The sequence below is a fragment of the Miniopterus natalensis genome, chromosome 1 (assembly GCF_054644295.1).
Source record: "Miniopterus natalensis isolate mMinNat1 chromosome 1, mMinNat1.hap1, whole genome shotgun sequence".
In the NCBI taxonomy this organism is placed as follows: Eukaryota; Metazoa; Chordata; class Mammalia; order Chiroptera; family Miniopteridae; genus Miniopterus; species Miniopterus natalensis.
The window spans coordinates 162,151,333-162,171,259 of record NC_142081.1 but is presented as its reverse complement, the minus strand read 5'-3'; the positions used below and the strand labels follow the sequence as shown (position 1 = coordinate 162,171,259).

Below are 19,927 nucleotides of genomic sequence, written 5' to 3'. Positions count from 1 at the left end.
CTGTGAAGCCTAGGGTGTGTATTAGAAATACTGCATTTCTTCTGAGAATCCCTTAAGGTCTATTCCTGTGGGCAGCAGCTCCGCAGTTGAGGTGTATCAGAGGCGTTATCTCTGCCATTGGAGCCATTCAGGCAAGAGGGCCAAGGGTCTACCTGTGAGGCGTGGGGGGAGGCTTTTCCTTTTCCCCTCACTCCCCATCAGGGCCTTTCCTCCCTAGCCTTCCAGTGTCACCTCCCTGCTCACCTGACTTAGGTATCTCTTTTATCTGCTCACCTGACTTAGGAATCTATTTTTTAATCTCCTCTGTCTCTCTAATACCATTCCCATCTGACCTTGTGTCACAGTTACTTAGTTTTCCTGAGGACAATGTCTATGGGCATTTCATCTTTATAACTTCTGTACAAACTGACTGTACTAACTGCCTTATAAAGGCCTTTGCCCACCATGCATGCTCAGTAAATATGAAATGGCTCAAGTGTTGATAACTGCATTGAAAAAACCTGTAGTTCTCCTGTGTCTTTCTCCTTTACTTTCACACAGAACACTTCTGACACTCTAGTCACCAAATGTGTGGGGTTTTTCCAACACCAAGCAGTTCTGGAGCACCAGCTGGGTATCCTACAACTTAATTCTGACTCTACCTGGAGATAGCGTCAGACCCCACATGAGACTGCCTTCCCACTTCCAATGCCAATCAGAAGTAGTAGTCCCCCAGGGTACTCACAATTTTTGTCCTACTTGGCTACAAATCAGAGCTTCCCATGACATTCTCCCCCTTGAATTTGATTATTTGCTAGAAGAGCTCACAGAACTCGGAAACATTTACAGTTGCCAATTTATTGAAGAATATGCTAAAGAATACAGGTGAACAGCCCGATAAAGAGATACGTACAGTGATGTCTGGGAGGGTCTCAAGCCTGGGAGGGCCTGGTGCTTCTGTTCCTGTGGAATTGGGATAGGTCACCCTCCCAGTATGTGGATGCATTCACCAACCTGAGAGCTTTGGATCCCCGCACTGTTGAGATTTTATGGAGGCATGATCAATTATACACTCCATTTCCAGGTCCCCTTCCCTTTCTAGAGAAGTTGGGGGCAGGACTGAAAATTCCAAGCTTCTGATTACGGCGCTGTGCAGGAAACATTCAGGAGCTTACCCCGAGTTGACTCGCTCGGACAAAAGATGCTCCTTGTGCTCTTATCACTTAGGAATTTACAAGAGATTCAGGAACCCTTTCATCAGGTACTGGGGATGAAAACTGAATATCTCTTACTATAAATCACAGTATCAGAATAATTTAATGTTACTTATTCCAGGACCATTTGTATTTCTTTGCTGATATTTTTGTTTTTACTGTACTATGGGGAGAAGATAGACCTTGAACTATGTTACTGATTTATTAGAACAGGACCTCTTGGCATTTAAAAAAATTAACTTGACTGTTCATTTGTTAATTTTTATCATGTTACCAAGCTAACTATATTACTGTTAGTTTAACAGGCCCTCAGCTATTAAATTTGTCCTTTGGTCTGCTTACAGGGACTTATTTTTTTCCCTGTGTTCAGTATTTAGTTTTGTTTTTCAATCCCATTTCCTCTGTTTTCTTTGAATAATTATGGCACATAAAGGAATACAGTTTGTAGCCAAGTCTGAATACTGGGCACACGTTGTGTCTTGTAAATGGTAAAGGTAACATTAAGTATCTATGATGTGCTAAGTACTTTAAATTTGTTAGCTTTTATTTTCGCAAAGTCCTTCAAAGAGTTATCTGTCATCTGTAGTTGGGGCTTCAGGAAGACTTTCCCTCAAAAAGCTAATAAACTTAAAAAGTATCATTTTAAATAAAAGACACCTAGCCTCACATTTGTCTCTAAATTTAACTGTAACTCTGTTGTCTATAGTAATAATACTCCTGTATAAAGAATATATGAGGAAGAAGAGAGATCTCACAACCATGTGTCCATAAGCAGTGGCGAGGTGCATAAACAATGGGGTGGCCATTTAAGTGCTGTTTCTCAGGCTTCTCAAGAGGGAAGGAGCTTCAGCCAGTTCCCTCATCCAAAGAAAAAAGAAGTGACTAGGCAGAGCCCAAGGCCTTGTTAGAATAGTGGTCCCGCCATCCCAGGTCCATCTCAATGTAAAAGCCAGCGCCCTTCTCCCAGACCACACTGCTATCGTCATTGAGTCACCATGTACTAACTGTACAAATATTTTGCAGTCCAACCCAATTAAATATTTCCAGAGCTACATAAATTAGTGGGCTGATTTATTCATTCTTAGACCTAAAACAGAATGATAGCCAAGAAAATAGCTAAGTGAGCCTCAAATAAGCTATGCTTCCTAATTTGGGGTCCTTACAGAGTTCCAGTATTGTCTCATCTCTTGACTTTAAAAAATGTCTGTGTTCATATACATCTTATAGTCAGGTGCAACGTTTTTGACCATTTAATCATAGTATGTGGAGTGGAGGGTGGTCCTAATGTCTTATTACCAGTCTCAGCACCACATGTGGTGACAGTCCCCTTGGCATTCCTAAGCGGTGCACTCCTTTTCTTGTGGGTAGTGTGTTGACTGAGAACTGACCAACGTCTGGCACAATTCTGATTGGTACAACTCAGGATTATGTATTATCCATAGCAAAATTTTAATCTGGTCCTATCTTCTGTATCAGCTAGCAAGCTTTTAGATTACTCCTCTCTACAATTTGTGAATATGTATTATAATGATACAAATTAATGTTATATAGTTTTTTAGACCTGGCAAAACATGCTCAAGTCAATAAAGTGTTATCCCTAGAAAAATGAAATCTTCTGAGGAGGAGACAAGAGTTGTCCACACTACCCATCCACTGCTTTGATTAATGTATTAGATTTCTTTGTTGTTGTTTTGATAATTTGAAGATATTCCAGAGGGCAAAAAATTTTTTTAATCTTTCTTAAGTCTTTCAGCATGGCACCCATTCTCTGTGACAGTAAAACCCTGAGCATGCCAAGGTAAAGTGGAGAGCAACTTTAAAGGGGAAAACACACCTTTTACCTTTCAGGGGAAGAGAGCTCTTTTAAATTGATTCCATTGCTCTGACACTTACAACTTTAAATTTTATTTTAAAAACAAAACATCTGGCTGGAACAGAAGAGTATTCTAGACAGACAAGCCAAGGGGAAAGTCGGAGAGATTCCTTCATATTTACCACCCATGCCTGCCCAGAAATTCACTTTCCAGAGCTCCACACAGATCTCGGAGGGTCTTTATATTTTGCTTTAATAACGTAGACTTTTAATTCATTAGATGACAGATACAGTTTATAGTTCAAGAAAATAAAGATTAAAATAGGAATATTCACCTTACTGACTTTCACAAGGTCACAGAGCAAGTCTGTAAGGCAAACTAATGCGGTGATTAAAAGAGTCATTCTTGTTAATTTATAAGCCTACATATAAATATAAATCTATAGCATATTGTCCAAGGAATAATTATATATAAATATATCTCTATATAATGTATTTTAACAGTAATTTACTATAAATAATAGTAGCTAACACTTACATTGCACTCTCTGTATGGGACACTTTCTAAGTGCTTTACACATACAGATCCACAATTGCAAAATCAAAAAAAACTCTAAAAACCAAAAGTGTTTTTCATAAATTTGCCTGAACTCATTTAGTACTAAAACATGATCTGAATTTACTTGAGGCTATTTATAGATTTTTATTATTTATTTATCTATTATTCCTCACCTGGGGATATGTTTCTATTGATTTAGAGAGAGAGAGAGAGAGAGAGTAACATCGTTGTGAGAGAGAAACATCAATCGGTTGCCTCCTGTATGTGTCCCGGCCAGGGATCTAACCTGCAACCCATGTATGTGCCCTGTCTGGGAATGAAACCCACCGTTTTGTTGTACAGGACGGCACTCGAACCAACTGAGCAATCAGCAAGGGCAAGGCTATTTATAGTTTTTATTCACCCTATTTAATTTGGATATTACCTGCAGAAATACTAATGTGCTTGATCGTGAAGTGCTGCCCCAGGCCCTGCTAGTTCTGCATGTTTGTGGGTCTCGGGATGTACCATTTTACCTTTCTAAAATTTGTGTGTGTGTGTGTATTTTTCCCCCCTGAATTTCAAAATAGATTTAGGCAGAAAATACTCAGGTAAAGGGTTTGGGACCTGTGTTTACTCTTACTCCTCACAACAGTGCTGTAAGATAGGTGCTGTTTTATTCTCTGTTATATAAATGAGGAAACTGGCTGAGGGAAAAGATGAAGTACCTGAACCAAGGTCACACGGCCAGTAAGGGGTGGGGCTAGGATGCGAGCCCAGGCTTCTCTGAACTGTCATGCTCTCCTACCTCTGTTCTAAAATAACTTACTTGGGATGTTGATGAAAGTTTAGGAATGTAATCCTGGTTCTCTGTGCTGTACTCCTGTGATTGGTTTTCTAAGTCATTAACTTCTAGACTTTTGAATTGGGAGACAGTACAAATGTAATAGGGTATAGATACATTCTTTTTCTATTACCTGCCCTCGGTGTCTGACCTAACCAGTGGTCTGCATACATCTAGTTTCCAAAAAGTTCCTCTTTAATCACATACCACATCACATCACATATCACATCTGCTTCCCTGTTTTCTGAATCTAAATTTAAATTTTAACTTTTTATGTATTTGTGTTGCAGGATAACTGATTATATATTTGACACTAGAATATACTCTTACCTCCCCTTTGTTTAATAAACTAGTGAGAGAGCAGGACAAAGGATAAATTCTTTTCCTGGGTGGTGATTCCAAAATACTGCTTCAGACCCTGTGCTGGCTTTTGTGACAGACTTTTCAAGAAGGAAAGCGTATCATGGACAACATAGTCTTTGTCCATTTTCTCATTTTGTTGTGCTTTGCCCTCTAAGAGCTGCTCTTTATTTCCTGTGCACTACACTGTGAGATTCACACGCTTTAGTGAGTTTAAGTATGACTGTCGCAGTGGTGTGTAATTACAGTTTCAGAGTTACCCAAGGATGAAGCTAACTGATTTTTTTTTTAATTTTCTGTAGGCTCTCAAATTTTATTTCAGAATAGATGGTGATCTTATAGCTTTAAGATGGAAATTTCTGCATTTTAATATTTTAAACAAAAATAAAATAGAGAAAGAAAAAGAGAAGGAGAAAGAAATTTCTGTTACATTTGTAATCACATTCTTTCCTGTCCTTCAGCCTCACATGGACTGTTATAAGGGGAGAGAGTACTATACTTTTAATCTAATAAACATCTGTCTTCATTGAATTAAAATCTTCCTTTTGTTCTGAGAAACGAAAACTGGGGGGGGGTGGAGAGCACCGGGAAAGGTTTCTAGATCTTTTTGTTGTTGTTAAGAAGAGTCACAAGTTAGCATATTTGTCCTGAGTCTAAAAAATATTCCACAGGTGTTTCAGCTTCGCTGAAGTGACAGAATAAATGTTGAATGAGGTCAACACTGTGGACAGTTAGAATGCAGAGAGCCACCTCTGAGTTTTCAGTGGGGGAAACATCTGCATTACTTTTTTATGGGATATGAACCTTTGCTGCCTTTTATTGGGAACTTTGAAATTATTAATCTCAGCTTTGAAGCATGTTTCATAGGATTGGGATCTGTGCTCAGTGTCATAGTGCCCCTTGGGATGGATAGCCCGGCCCTCCTCACTGTTAACCTCTGCACTAGTGGAAGGAGGTCTGGGGATCTCCCTTTCAGTGACCCATTTTGAAACCTTGTGTTGAACAGCACTTTCCTTCCTTGGCTTTCATGACATTTTATCTTTCTTTTCCTTTCTTTTTGCCGTTTGCAAAGACTCTTGGGAGGATTTGACAGATTTGGCGGAGCAAATGCGCGATGATACAGAAGGTGCGTGCCACGCCAACCTCTTTCAGCCCTTGTTTTCTTTTCTTTCTTTTTTTTTTAATTTCTTACCATCTTTTGGTTGTTTTTCATAAGGGGGAATGTTAGCTTTAGGTTTTCCTTCCCATGGCAGTAACTGGAGCAGTAAGCATGTGTCCAGATTTTTCGTATAGATGCTTCATGCAGGATCAGGGTTTCCAGAGTCTTGCATTTAAAGTCTTTATTCTCGTGGTTTCAAGGAAAGCGGCATTAATCTGTGTTTATACTGTTCCCTTGGAATAGTTGAATGACATGTTCAAAGGGGACTTTATTTCAAGATTAGATGAAGCTTTTCTATGGCTGTGTTTTTCATTTGTGTGTGGGGAAGATGTGAAATTTTTTATCCTTCATGAAAATGTATATATATCCGTATTTATGTTACATATATATTTCTGTGCATCCCACAGCAGTCAGAACAAACATATCCCAGCAATCTAAAGTAATTGGACTGTTGCTCTGATGAGAGGACCTCCATGACATGAAGTGCTTTCAGCTTGGTCGTCATTCCTTTCTGGTGGAATTACTTTGAAAAGTCCCACGTATGTTCTAAAGTATGAAGGTTCCCCAAACCAGTAATTGTTTCTTCTGTAATTGGCACCTAATTTCAGGGAACTCAAGGTGATTCACACATTTTTTCCATTGCTTTTCGGGGGGGGGGGGGACACACACATGGATCGATTACCTCCCGCACTTGTTCTGACTGGGGGCTGGGGCTCAAGCCTGCAACTGAGGTGCGTGCCCTTGGCCAGAATCAAACCCAGGACCCTTCAGTCCGCAGGCCAGTGTTCTTACCACTGAGCCAAACCGGTCAGGGTGTGATTTACACAGTTTAAAATAGAAATAGAAAGAACTGAAGTTTGGCTCCACTTGACTACATCGTTTTACATTCTCTCGCTTTGCCTGAGCAATTAAAGGTTGCCAGCTACAGCGCGCACACCCACCGCTCTGCCCAGACTGGCCTTGTCATGGCCTGTGGGCACCAGGTGCCTCTGCAGCCTTGGGCCCATGCTCCTTTCTCCATTCGCTGGGGTCCTGTGGAAACCGCAGCTTAAGGCGCTTTCCTCGTTCTCTAGTTCTTGTGTGTATCGTCCTAGTTAAGAATAAAATCCGTGAGAGCAGAGATCGTCCTAAACTTCTTGCTATTCAGATCAGACCTGGGGTGGTCACACCAGACATAACTAGTGCAGTTTCCCATCTCTAGCGCCGCCCAGGCGTCTCTGCAGCACTTGACTTTGAATGAGTAAATTGTCCTGAGTTTCATCTCATTTCCCATAGTGAAACTACCTTTTTATTACATCCTTGATTCTGCTTTTAATATAACTAGTTGTGTATAATTCAATGGGGGGAAAAAGTCAGTGTTGTTCGTTGACAGTTCACAGACATGATTTAAAAAAAAAAAAGCAGGGTATAGATTCATTCCATGAGTTTTTACTGTATGTTAGCTGCTATTATTTTTTACCAGGCACCAGACAGGTTTAAGGTTTCTACTTCTTTAATAGACTAGGTACTAAAGAAAAATGCTACATAAAAGCCAACTAACCCATGGCCTTCTTAAAGAATTCTTTTCTGTGACTCAACCCTGATACAATTCCGTTTTTCCTAATGCAGAGTAGTACTGCAAGAATCCAGCCTCCTATGAGAGTCAGCTGCCTCTCTCACTTTGTTTTTGCTGGAATTTTTGGAAATGCTTGTCATGGGTAGAATCAAAAAGGAAAGTAAGATGAGCTGTAACACTAGATAGAGCACATTAAAAAATCCAGAAGATGTGAATCGTATCAATACTTTGATGACCTTAGTGGATTCCCAGTCAAGTGGTGTATGGTATTGATGACCAAGAACTGTTTACAGAAAAACCTTTCTGGAATGTAGTTTAAAAGAATCAGAATGGGGGAGGGAAGCAGCTTTACTTGTTAACTTCTGAGTCATTTCATCCTTATCGTCTTTTATATCATTTTCTACTTCTGCCTCGTGTCAGTCATGTGAGATGCCAGAATTTTACTCTTACATAACTTTGAGTTTTTTCATGAGTACTTGTAGCAAGAATAAATATGAGTATAGAGAATTAGCCACACGTAACACGCAGGGCTGCTCTGGGTCTGGGAAGGATCCTGGTTTCAACCCTGGGAAAGCTGGCCTGGATCTTTTCAGGAGGCCTTCACTGCTGAGCTGTTTCAAATCTGTTTATCTGTTCTGTGAATGTGTCAAAACAGATGGGCTTTTAATAGATAAAGTGTTAACACTGGCTTCCAGACTCCTAAAAAACATGCTTTTTAAAATAACAAACTCTAGGAGGTTGCAGATTGGAACCGTTAGATTTTATTTGTTTGTTTTTTAATTTTGGCAGGATTGAAGGTTTTTCTGGTGGACTGATTTCTCACAGTGATGGCTGGTTTTATATTCAGAGTGTCTGTAACTCGTGTCTAGTAGAACATGAAGCATCTTCTCAGGGTGATTAGTTACCTTCACTTCTCATCTCAGCATATGCTGTTAATTTGTGTCTGCATGTTTTGAAATTCGCTAGAAAATTATGAAGATTGAATGAAAGAATAAAACGCATAATTTATGTTCTTAGTTTTGCTCTAAATACTGAATTCCTTTCTATATTTATTATAAGCCTCGTAAACAGACTCTGTGAATCTTCAGATTACCACCCATCTCTCTGAGCATTGAAGTGATTGGGACATTACTTGAATTAGGGAAATAATACAGCCGTGTGAAATATTATCAAGATTAAGCATTGGTTCATTGAACTGTTTTCTTTTGGGTTAAGATTTGATGTCTACCATCTTGAAAAATGGAAGGAACATATCTAAGAGATTTTCTTAACATCTAGCACTGTGTCATATAGTCATTCAGCAAAGGTTTATTTTAAATTAGCTAAAATGATAATATTTATGGAGGTCCATAATATATTTAATAGCTAACAACATTTGTGCTTAGTTTGTCCACCCACGCATTTCTAAATACTTAACATGTGAACTTGTTTAATCTTCAAAACCCTATTATGATTTTAAGATGAGAAAAGTGGGGCCTACAGAGTAAGAAACTTCGGTCATTCTGAACATAGAGTAAGCTTTCCTTTCTATACCTCTCAATTTGTCATTTTAAATCTCTTATTAATGCTCTTAGGTATCGTTGGGAAAATCTCTACATGACAACTGTTTTGTTTCTCATAAAAGTTTTGATCTGTCAAATAACCAGGAAATTCTGAAGATTAACTGTTTTGTTACATACAAATTATCCCCACTTTGCCAAGAACTGGGTGCAATGTAACGTACTTAATATTAACATATTAAGTATAACTTACTTTTCCTTCAAATATTTATAAAAAATTTTCAAGCCCTGGCTGATGTTGCTCAGCAGTTAGAGCATCAGCCCACACACCAAAGGGTCTCGGGTTCACTTCCCCGTCAAGGGCACATACGTGGGTTGCACGTTCAATCCCAGACCCCGGTTGGGGTATGTTCATGGGGCAACCAATCGATGTGTCTCCCACTGATGTTTCTCTCCCTCCCTTCCTTCAATGGAAGAAAATATCCTCGGGTTTCAAAATTTCTCTGTATGAACATTAGTCATTGCACTATGAAGAGGTAAAATGGGGTCTTGTTCAGATGATTGTTTTGCAGAACAGTGTGACTCACGGTCACTCCTAGCCTGACTTTGGGTTCGTTTCTGTCGTCACTGTTAACTAAATGAGCCACATGACTGTAAAGTTTACTGAAGATTTTTCATGTGAGAATTAGCAGTCTTGAAGAGAGATGATGAAGACCCACACATTCTTGCACTTTGATTTGAAGACCAAGTAATACAGTTCGTTATTGTAGCTACAGCCGTTTCTACAAGTCTTTTTAGTCCATGGCCCCTGCTGCGTTCCCCACCAAGCTGACTCACACCACCGTCCATCCAATCACCAGAACTGGAGACGGGGAAGTTACTCACCGTTCTGTCTCCTCCCTCGCTTCCAGGGGCTCACCAGGCTGTCGAATCCTGGCATTGTGCCTCCGGGTCTTCCCTCTAAGCTAGTTCCCTCTCCTCCACACAGCACCTGCTGTTCTGAGGCTCCATTTCTTACTGGTGCTCCTCAGCTGTTGCAACGGACCCTTCCTGGCGCCTCAGTTTTGAGTTCCCATACCCATCTAATTCATCTCCCCCGAGGCTGCTAGAATGGCTTCTCTTAGCATCAAACCTGTGACATCATACCTCACATTAGAATCTTTACTGGCTTTAAGGTAAAATCCACACTCCTTAAACTAGGCTCTTAGCAGCCTCTCCCTTATCTATTTCTCTTATCTCATCATTACATGCGTCAGAAATCTCTGGCATTTGTTGTTTCACGTCTCTTAGTATGCTGTGTTCCTTCACACGTCTGTGCCTTTACCCAGGCTGTTCCTTTCAGCCTCCTCCCTTCCCAGCTCTTCTGCTGCCCCCCTCCTTGCCTGACTAATTTCTGTCCTTTAAGAGTGAACTCACAAGTCTCATCCTCCATTAGCAAATATATAGCTCCTAGTGATTTCTATATACTAATTTTGTGCTCTGCCACCTCTGAATTATTATATTTTTGTAGAAAGTTTTGTTTATTTTGTCTGATTCTCTGGGTGTAAAATCAGATTGTACGAGAGCAGTAGTATTTGATCCACTCTCTTACAGTTTATATGTCTCCAATTTCTTCATCTTTAATCACATTGGTCTGGCACCCTTAGTACAATGTTAATAACCATGTTAATGGATACTTCTTAATTTCCTTAAAATTCTGTAGAGTGAACACACATAAGTTTAAAAAAAATCCTCATCCTCTGAGAATTTATATCTACATACCTGCCCCTTAAGTCTGAATGAAAAAATAGGGGCCCAGGTCAGGTAGCTTTTTTCTGTGCATATTCCCATAGTGACCTATTCATATTTTTGTTAGTGTTCCTATTGCTGTATGTCTGCAGTGTTTCTCAAAACTTTTCCACAGAAGTACATCAGTGGCAGAGGAAACTATTGGACTTACAGGCTGCCTAAAATGCTACATTAATATCATGTCTACTGTCTTAGCCTTAAAAATATGTATAAAGCCTGGCCGGGCGTGGCTCAGCGGTTGAGCATCGACCTAGGATCCTAGGCAATCGGGGTTCGATTCCCGGTCAGGGCACATGCCCAGGTTGCAGGCTGCAGCTGATCAATGACTCTCTCATCATTGATGTTTCTATCTCTCTCTCTCCCTCTCCTTTCCTCTCTCTGAAATCAATAAAGATTTTTTTTTTTAAATGTATAAAATTTACATTTGATTCCATACAGTGGGTATTATATTTGGTCTAATACAAAAAACATTTTAATTTACTTGTCCCGGAATAAAATTGATCTTTGTGAAAGATGAAAATGTTTACCCTGAAATTTCAGGTATTCTCTGTAAGCTTCCCTGTTTTGTTCTCCAGACTTCTGTATTACCCAAGTTTGACAAATAGTAAGTACTTCGAAGTCAGGTACTAGGTCTTTTATCTCTGGATTCCCAGCATTAAATACAGTATCTAACATCCAGTATATGTTCAGTATTGACCAAAGAAAATGAATGAATGTGTGGCTCATTGGGTTGAGCATCATCCGATGCACTAAGAGGTCGCTGGTTCGGTTCCGGACAGGGCATATGCCTCAGTTGGAGGCTCTATTCCCACTAGGGGCATGCAGGAGGCAGCCGATTGATGTTTCTCTCTTCCTCTCCCTTCCTCTGTCTCTCAAAAATGAGTAAAAACTTTAAAAATAAAATAAAATGAATGAATGAATTAACAAACAAAAGTTCAGTTTGAGATTAATAGTCTTAAATGTTAGCATTGTGAAAAATTAAATTTTAATCATTTTTTTTTCTCATAGAAAAAGTATGACTAATGATATTGTGAAAGTCATGCATTTAAAAGAATCATTTTCTGGCCAATACAGTATAACAGAACTTTATTTAACTTTTTATAGTTCAAAGTATAAAATATATGGAAAAGATGTCATAAGTAAGCTCAATGACTTTTCACACTCAACAATTTCCCATAGCTAATATCCATATCAAAAAACAACTTTCCCAGCCTCCTGAAGTCCCTTCATGCTCTCATCTTTTTAACAGCATATATTAGTTCCACAGTCATTTTATACTTTAGTCAAGACAACAAATTCATTGAATCAAGAATTTCTTATTCTGTGACAAATCAAATTAATGATTTAGTATTCATAATTACTAGTACCCAATACTACAAAATAAAAAAGAAAGAAAGAATTTTTAAGTACTGATTATTTTCAGTAGTTTAATTTAGTACTAAACAGAAAACATAATTAAAATTATTTGTAATGGCCATTACTCTTGTATGCTATGCAACACAAAAATGTTGATAATATGCATTAAATAATCAGTTTAACTTATGCTTTAATTAAATAATGAGCAGTAAATTCTTTTGAACTCTTATGTATAATTGTCAAATTACCCTGATTTTTGTTTGACTTTTCAAAATTTGTTTAGAGCAGTAGTTTCAGTGTGGAGAGAACCTGATTTTGTCTCCCAGGAGACATTCTGCAGTATCTGGAGATCTGAAGACATTTTTGATTGTCATTATTGGAGGGTGTTACTGACATCTAGTGGGTAAAGGCCTGGGTTGCTGATAAACTGGATTCACAGAACAGCACCTCCCCCAAACTGATTGCCAAAAATATCAGTAGTACCGAGGTTGAGAGTAATATTTTCTAAAGAATGGGTAGATTGTGTTTGATTCAGTTTAGTTTAGATAGGGTCTATCACCATATTAATGGAGTCCAAGATATTAGGAATTTAATTTCTCTAGGTGCTAGTTCCATCTTTCTGTAGTTTATGTGCCCCAGACTACACCAGATGTGAACATTTCTGCTGTGATTATAAAAAGAATGAGATGAGGCAATGTAGAAGGGCTGACATTATCACTCTTTTCTGGAAAAAGTCCTAAAGTGCAATGTTTCGTACATACTCCAAATCCAGCTCTCCCCACGTGACTGGTTCTTAACTAGGTTGGAATCAGGTTATGTGCTTTGAGTAGCAGCATTGTTTAAGTTTGTTATTAGCTCCCTGACTTATGGTCTACAGGCTTGAGGCAGAGGGAATGGTTCCCTGTGGGCAGCCAGTTATCCAACTGCAACCACATTTTCTTGCCACCTCTGGGAGGTGTTAAATGGAGACTCCAGTAGCTGTCCACAACCATTCATGTGTACCCACACACACCCCTGCCCTGCTTCTTTCTCCCATTGATTATGGGAGGTCAGAAACTACCATAAATGCTGGTAACAAAGTTGGAAATTAATATCTTACGAATTTGTTCTTCACGGCTGTTTTTCAGGGCATAGCTTCTTTTTTAAAAAAAAAAATACTTTTGTGTCCCTTATGAACTTATTCTAGTCTTGACAACTTGACCTACCCTGAACAGAGAGAGCCACATTTCAGGCATGGCCCTAAAATATTTGTTGGTGTGCAAGAAAAAATTAATGGCAATATAAACCAATCCTGACATTCATAATAAAGTACTCTCTGTAAGTATTACCATAGAGAACACTAGAGTAAACCACGATTTGTATAATTGAAACTGTAAACCTACAGTAAGTCCTTAAACTTAATGGAGAAGATTAGCTTAGAATTCGGCTCTTTGATCCTGCTCATTTAACTGTGAAAGCAGATATACATGAAAACACTGTGAAGAAAATTGCTTGGGACAGTTAAATAAAATAATCCCTGTTTTATGTTGTGGCTTGTTTGTATTATGGGAACATAGGTTTATCAATATTTTTTGTCTTCCTAAGAAGAGTTAAAATGTTTCACAGATCTTTACGCCTTTTTCAGTTTTTATAGAAATTTGTCATATTTGATGTTTGGGAAGATGTGTCGTAGTGGAAAGGGCGTTCACTTTCTTGTCAGATCCAGGTCTGAATTCTGCCACCTATGAACTTTGGTCTTGGACCACTTAAGGACCTGCTTTACCACCTGAAAAGAAGGGATACTACTTAAATGATAGAGTTACAAGAATTAAATAAGATAATCATGTAAAAGAACGGTCAGCAGGAGAGGATAAGCATTGTTTGGAGCCACTGATTCGGTTGTGAACGGAGTGTAGTGGTCGTGAATGAGCACCGGGTTTGGAGTTGGAGAAACAGGGCCTAACCTCTGGCTCTAGCATCTGTCACTAGCTGTGTGCTGGGGCCAGCCACTTGACTCCCTAAGCCTGATTTTCCTTCCTTGCAAATTGGTGCTGCTGGTACCTGTCTCATAGAATGTTGTGAGGAAGGATTGAGATCATAACTGCAAGAAGCAGCCCACAGTACTTGATACAGGATACACACCAGTAAATCAAGGCACTGAGTGTTTAGATAGATAAAATATGGTACCTAGCCCTTTCCTCAGATAGTGTGTCTGGTTGATGGGAGCCACACACTCTGTGCTGTCTTAAAAAATTCGCAAATTGATTAAGTTTTAGCACTGCATTATACTAATGTTAATTATTTTTAATTTATTTAATAGTGCTTAATTTAAATAATGATAATTAGTATAAATGTTAATACTAATAATGTAAATAGTACATTTGTAACAAACTAAGTGCCTTATCTTCTCATCGGTTTTATTTTTCAAGCACTTCACAAATTGTGTAGAGAATACGGGCGGTGGGATGGAAGCAGACCAGGTGAAGGTTGTGGAATAGTGTGTTACCATGGGCACCCAGGCTGGGGTGGTGGCAGATGCAGTGGCGAAAATATTAAAAGACTGTACTCAAAGCTCAAAATTTGATCAAATAATTTTTACTGTTTCATCAAGGATATTCGTAAGGGAAACTGACTTTTTTTCTTTTTTGTTGTTGTTGTTTTGTTAACAACAAGTACATGGCAAAGGAGACTACAACAACTAATAGTATAATTTGGTGCCCTGGCCTTGATTCTTGCCAAGACAACAGCAGTTTACCCACCATTTCTTTTGCACCATCAATTTAAGGTCAAGACAGTGAAATTATATTGAATTTTAAAATGCACTATATCCAGTAACCAGGCATCATCTTCTCCTTTGGCTGCAGACCCTAATTATCTCATGGCTAACGAACGCATGAACCTGATGAACATGGCCAAGCTGAGTATCAAGGGCTTGATCGAATCTGCTCTGAACCTGGGGAGAACCCTGGACTCTGACTACGCACCTCTCCAGCAGTTTTTCGTGGTGATGGAGCACTGCCTGAAGCATGGCTTGAAAGGTAGGCATGGCCTCAGAGTGCAAATGTGCGTTCCACTGTCTCCTTACAGTACCTGCTAAAGAAGAAAAAACATTCTTTATGGAGCCAAAGAGTAAGAGGCCTGAATTAATATCAGTCCATTGAAATGCACTCTATATGAGTGCAGGGATATGGTTGACTTGACTTATAGGGCTTAGAAAACAGATCATTAAATGCTAGAGCTGGAAGGACCATTACAGGTGTCTGGTCCAGTCTGGCAGTTGTGTTTGACAAGTTGCAGATAGGCCTGGAACGGGCTGTGACCTTCCCACAGCCACACAGCAAGTGGGCAGAGCACGCAGTAGCGCTCAGATCTGACTCTGCTCCCATGCTCTTCCCACTTAACCATAAGCTCTTGAATGCAGGGCCTGGTCTTGTTCACCTTTGCTGCTTTTCCTTCTTCCTTCCCAGTATTTGATAGCCTGTTTCTGGACTATATATTCTTTCCTACTGGACTGTTTTCTTCACTGTGCCTCACAGCTTTAAGTACTATATTGTTAAAATGTTTTGTTACAGAGCTAGTCCATAAGTTCTTGCTGAAAGAGGAAGGACTGAGTCTTGGAAAGTAAGGAATTTTTTTATTTTCATAAAATGTTACAGATTCTGACAGCATGAATAATTTTAGAAATAACTAGTAATCTAAGATTGGTTCCCAGAAGAGAGCATTTAATAGATGGGAGAAGGGTATATGTGCGTGTGTATGTTGAGGGATGTTTATGTTGTAAAGAGTATTAAAATACTGCTTTGTTTTTATCTCCTTAGCTAAGAAAACTTTTCTTGGACAAAATAAGTCCTTCTGGGGGCCTCTAGAACTGGTAGAAAAGCTTGTTCCAGAAGCTGCAGAGATAACAGCAAGTGTTAAAGACCTCCCAGGACTTAAGTAAGTTTAAGGTTGAATTCTGTTTGTCAGGGAAAACATTCCTACTAACTATCCCCTTGAAGAGTGAGACCCAGTGATGATCATAATAATTTATTTCATAACAATCCAAAATGCATACTGTTCTTATGAAAATGCACTGTTGAAATGTAGACTATTAAGAGAAGTATGCCTGTGGGGGGTAATTATTATTATTAATTTGAGAGAGGTTGTCTTCATGTTAAAATACCAAACATTTTCTTGTTTTTTTTAAAGCACTTTGGGAATCAGTGAATTTTAAGAAATTAGATCAAGGGAGGTGGCATACTGGACTTGACTTAAGAAAAAGAATGTGTTTGATAGAGTTTGAAAACCAAGGTTAAAACAGTTGTCAAGTGAACCTCAGGAACTGACACCCAGAACCTGCCTTAGAACTTGAAAAAGAGTACTAATTACCTTCCCAAATTAGATTGGTTTATTTTTGATCAGATAGAGGTCTAAGTGGCCCTTGTCTGCATTATTATTATTTGGGTACTGATATGACCCACACTAAACTTATGAGGATTTACTAACATTAATCTGATGGAACATTTTCAGTTGAGCCTCCCAAAGGCCTTGCCTTGAATTGTGGTCTCATTCAGTAATCAGTTCTTCACCAGAGCATTTGTCCCAGACATACCCGCTGGCCCACACAGAATCCCTCACATGGGATATGGTAGCAGAGGCTGTGGGGAGCACCTCAGTGTTGTCGTTCTGCCAGAGGACCAATAGCAAGAGTAAGTGAGTCTGTCCCACTGTGACCCCTATTTCTGCTGCTTTTAGTTTGGTTTCTGTGTTTTTGTAGGACACCAGTAGGAAGAGGGAGAGCCTGGCTTCGATTGGCATTAATGCAAAAGAAACTGTCAGAATATATGAAAGCTTTGATCAATAAAAAGGAACTTCTCAGGTATGAACATCTTCCTGTTGAACTTTGCTTTTTTCTTGCTACATTCTCTATCATATGAAGTCAGATTATATAAATTTATCATCTTTGTTGATCAGAAACAGTTGATTAATAACAGCTTCACATATTTCAACTAATGCCTTCTTGCACACCTCACACACATAGTCAGGAATAGGCGTTTTCATGACGTGTGCTGTCACTGAAGCATATATATGGCTTTGCAGGGCAGTCCAAAACCTGACACCTCCAGAAAATAGGAAAGGCTTTGACACCTGAGCATCCACCCAGGTTCGATAAGACAGGAAGTTGACATGTGTAACAATACCATTCTGATCTCTTTTCTTTCAGCTGGACTGTTTATTATCTAGAGTCTAGTCATGTACCTCCCTTCTAAATAAAGTATCCAAGCCATCTCTTTGGGGTGTTTTGTACATTTTTGCTGTTACCACAGATGACCATATTCAACCGCGAGGCAAGCGCTTTCCTCGTCTCGTTTTCACATTGGTTGCTGAGGTTTATTACAAGGTAGCATTCCATGGATCTCTCTTACAGCGAATTCTATGAAGCAAATGCCCTCATGATGGAAGAAGAAGGAGCCATAATTGCTGGTCTCTTGGTGGGTCTGAACGTCATTGATGCCAATTTCTGTATGAAAGGGGAAGACTTGGACTCTCAGGTATGAGAAGGATACTCATTTACCAAGCGTGTCGCTCTGAGTGCTGTTCTCTCAGAATTTCAATTGATCAGATTATAGCAACCAAATTAGGGGAAATTCTTTAAGTCATAACTAGGATTTCCTTCCATTTTGATGTGAATGTAAAAAATTAGTTTACCTTTCAACTTGGCTTATTGATGTGTTCTGAATGTTTTTCCATTTCTTATCTTGACAATGATCCCTGTTAAAAATATTTTGCACAGGCTAAAATATACATATACGGGCTAACGTATATACACAGGCTAAATACTAAAAGTCAGTATAGCCTGGTAGTTAAGAGTGAAGGCTCTGGAGCCAAGCTGTTTAGGGGGAGGTTCCAGCTTCTTCCTTTTCTAGCTAAGTATGTCTCGTAGTTACTTAATTTCTTGATGCTTCAGATTCCTTATCTGTAATATGGGAATAAGAAGTACTGTCTCTGTCTATCTCATAGTGATTCTGTGAGGAATAAAGGAGTCAGTACGTGTAATATACTTACAGCAGGGCCCGGCACATAGACATTGTCCAATGAGTAAACCTGCTTCCTTCACTCTGACAGTTTCTCACCCCTTTTGTATGAAACACTGCGGTGAATTTCTGTTATGTTTTACTCTGAGAAAACTAAAAAGGAAGTATGATATGTTGATGTGGATTTTTAAAAAGAAATAAGCTGAATGATAAAACAGCAATCTTAAAAATTCTAAATGGTAAAACAGCAATCTTGAAAAATGAAAATGTGGAAGAATAGATACCAAAACGTCACAGTGCTGATCTTCAGGTGATTGAGATTATGGGTGTTTTGCATTACTTCCTCTTGTTTACCTGTATTTTCTAAAACTTCTCTAAGGGTATGCACATTATTATTGTAATTACAATTTTAAAAGGTATTTCTAAAAGTGAACATAGAGGTTCAGGAGCAGAATACCTGAAATAAGCAAAAGAGAGAGAAACTGTAAACCTTATATTAAGTGTTCTGTAGACCTTCTTAATCTGATCTGGTCTTCTAGCCCTACTGACTAAATCTTGATTCTTTACTTACAGCCCTTGTCAATTCTTGATTATAATAAAAGTAAAACTTTAAAATTTTTACTTAAAAATGTTTAGTAATTGTCATGACTACACAACTGTTTTGAGTGTCTGGAAGGAGACATGTTATACCTTGGAAAAATAATTTAATTTTATATTAAATTCTGAAAATTCTCTCTGTAGGTTGGAGTTATAGACTTTTCCATGTATCTCAAGGATGGGAACAGCAGTAAAGGTAGTGAAGGGTATGTACAAAGAAAATTAGGTTTCTTTCGTAGTTAATGTTCTTTGATAGCATTTAAAGTTTACAACAATACCACTTTTTAACAGACTTACTGAAAGACTTTCTAATGGTTTAGCTTTATAGCATCTTGCCAAAACTGTTTTGTCTGCTAAACCCTAAAAGGGGTTTTAGTTAAAATGGTTTTCCTGCTATGTGGTTCAAGGGAAAATAGAATTAAAATTTTTATAAGAGCAACCCAATGCTTCATCTCTTCAAATAGTGTTTGAAAACACGGTCTGTCTTGACCAGAAGGATTGCATTTTCAGTTTGCTTAAAATTTACAGTATTAAATATGCATTGTGTGGCTATGTAAAATGTTAATATTAAGGGGTAGTAAATGGAACTGCACTACTTTTACAACTCTTGTAAATCTATAATTATTTCAAAATAAAAGTTTTTAAAAATGTTCATATACTACTTAGAAATTGGAGAGCAAAAGTACACCTTATGCCCTTTGTAAATTTAGCGGTTGAAAGCATAAGTAGTCTGAAGTTTTCTACCTTGGACATTGAGCTAAGATTATACGCGTTTCTTTAAGTAGTTGTAGAGGTATGTGGCCTTGAATTTGTCTTCGATTGAAAAGTCTGGCTGTTTAGTTTTTGCCTATTATAGATTAGTTCGTTCCAGAAGTGAACCTCCCTTTGTCACACTTTATTTTTTCATGTGATAATAAACACTTGATCTTTATGAAAGTCTTTTATACCATTCATTCTGAAACCCAAATGACATTTAAAGGCAAATGCATATCCTTTGAGAACAACTATTATTACACCAGAGAAGGCTTACTTCATTTCCTACAACAAATGGAAAATTGTTATAAAACTAGTGAAGCTAAAAAAAATCTATCAGTTGGGAGAAGAAAGTGTTTGTTCTTAAAATACCTCTGATAGATTGTAACATATCTACAGCCTAAATTGTTGATGTGTGTAAGCTATAACAAGGGCTTTATTAATAGGGATTTCATGCATCTTTTTTTTTTTTAACCTTC

At 38.5% G+C, this 19,927-nt stretch overlaps 1 protein-coding gene across 6 annotated transcripts in view; it reads left to right on the top strand.

Annotated features, from left to right (window-relative positions):
* Positions 1 to 19,927, top strand: part of RUFY3 (RUN and FYVE domain containing 3) — a 65,515-nt gene that overhangs the window by 24,732 nt on the left and 20,856 nt on the right. For 5 of the 6 annotated variants that reach the window (XM_087827094.1, XM_087827091.1, XM_016207092.2 and 2 more), the window contains exons 2-6: positions 14,949 to 15,122; positions 15,903 to 16,020; positions 16,841 to 16,942; positions 17,492 to 17,615; positions 18,840 to 18,901. In XM_087827094.1, coding sequence (XP_087683220.1) covers positions 14,949 to 15,122; positions 15,903 to 16,020; positions 16,841 to 16,942; positions 17,492 to 17,615; positions 18,840 to 18,901 — 580 coding nt within the window. Of the gene's footprint in view, positions 1 to 5,820; positions 5,875 to 14,948; positions 15,123 to 15,902; positions 16,021 to 16,840; positions 16,943 to 17,491; positions 17,616 to 18,839; positions 18,902 to 19,927 lie in introns of all 6 variants that reach the window. The other variant, XM_087827113.1, reaches the window with a different exon arrangement.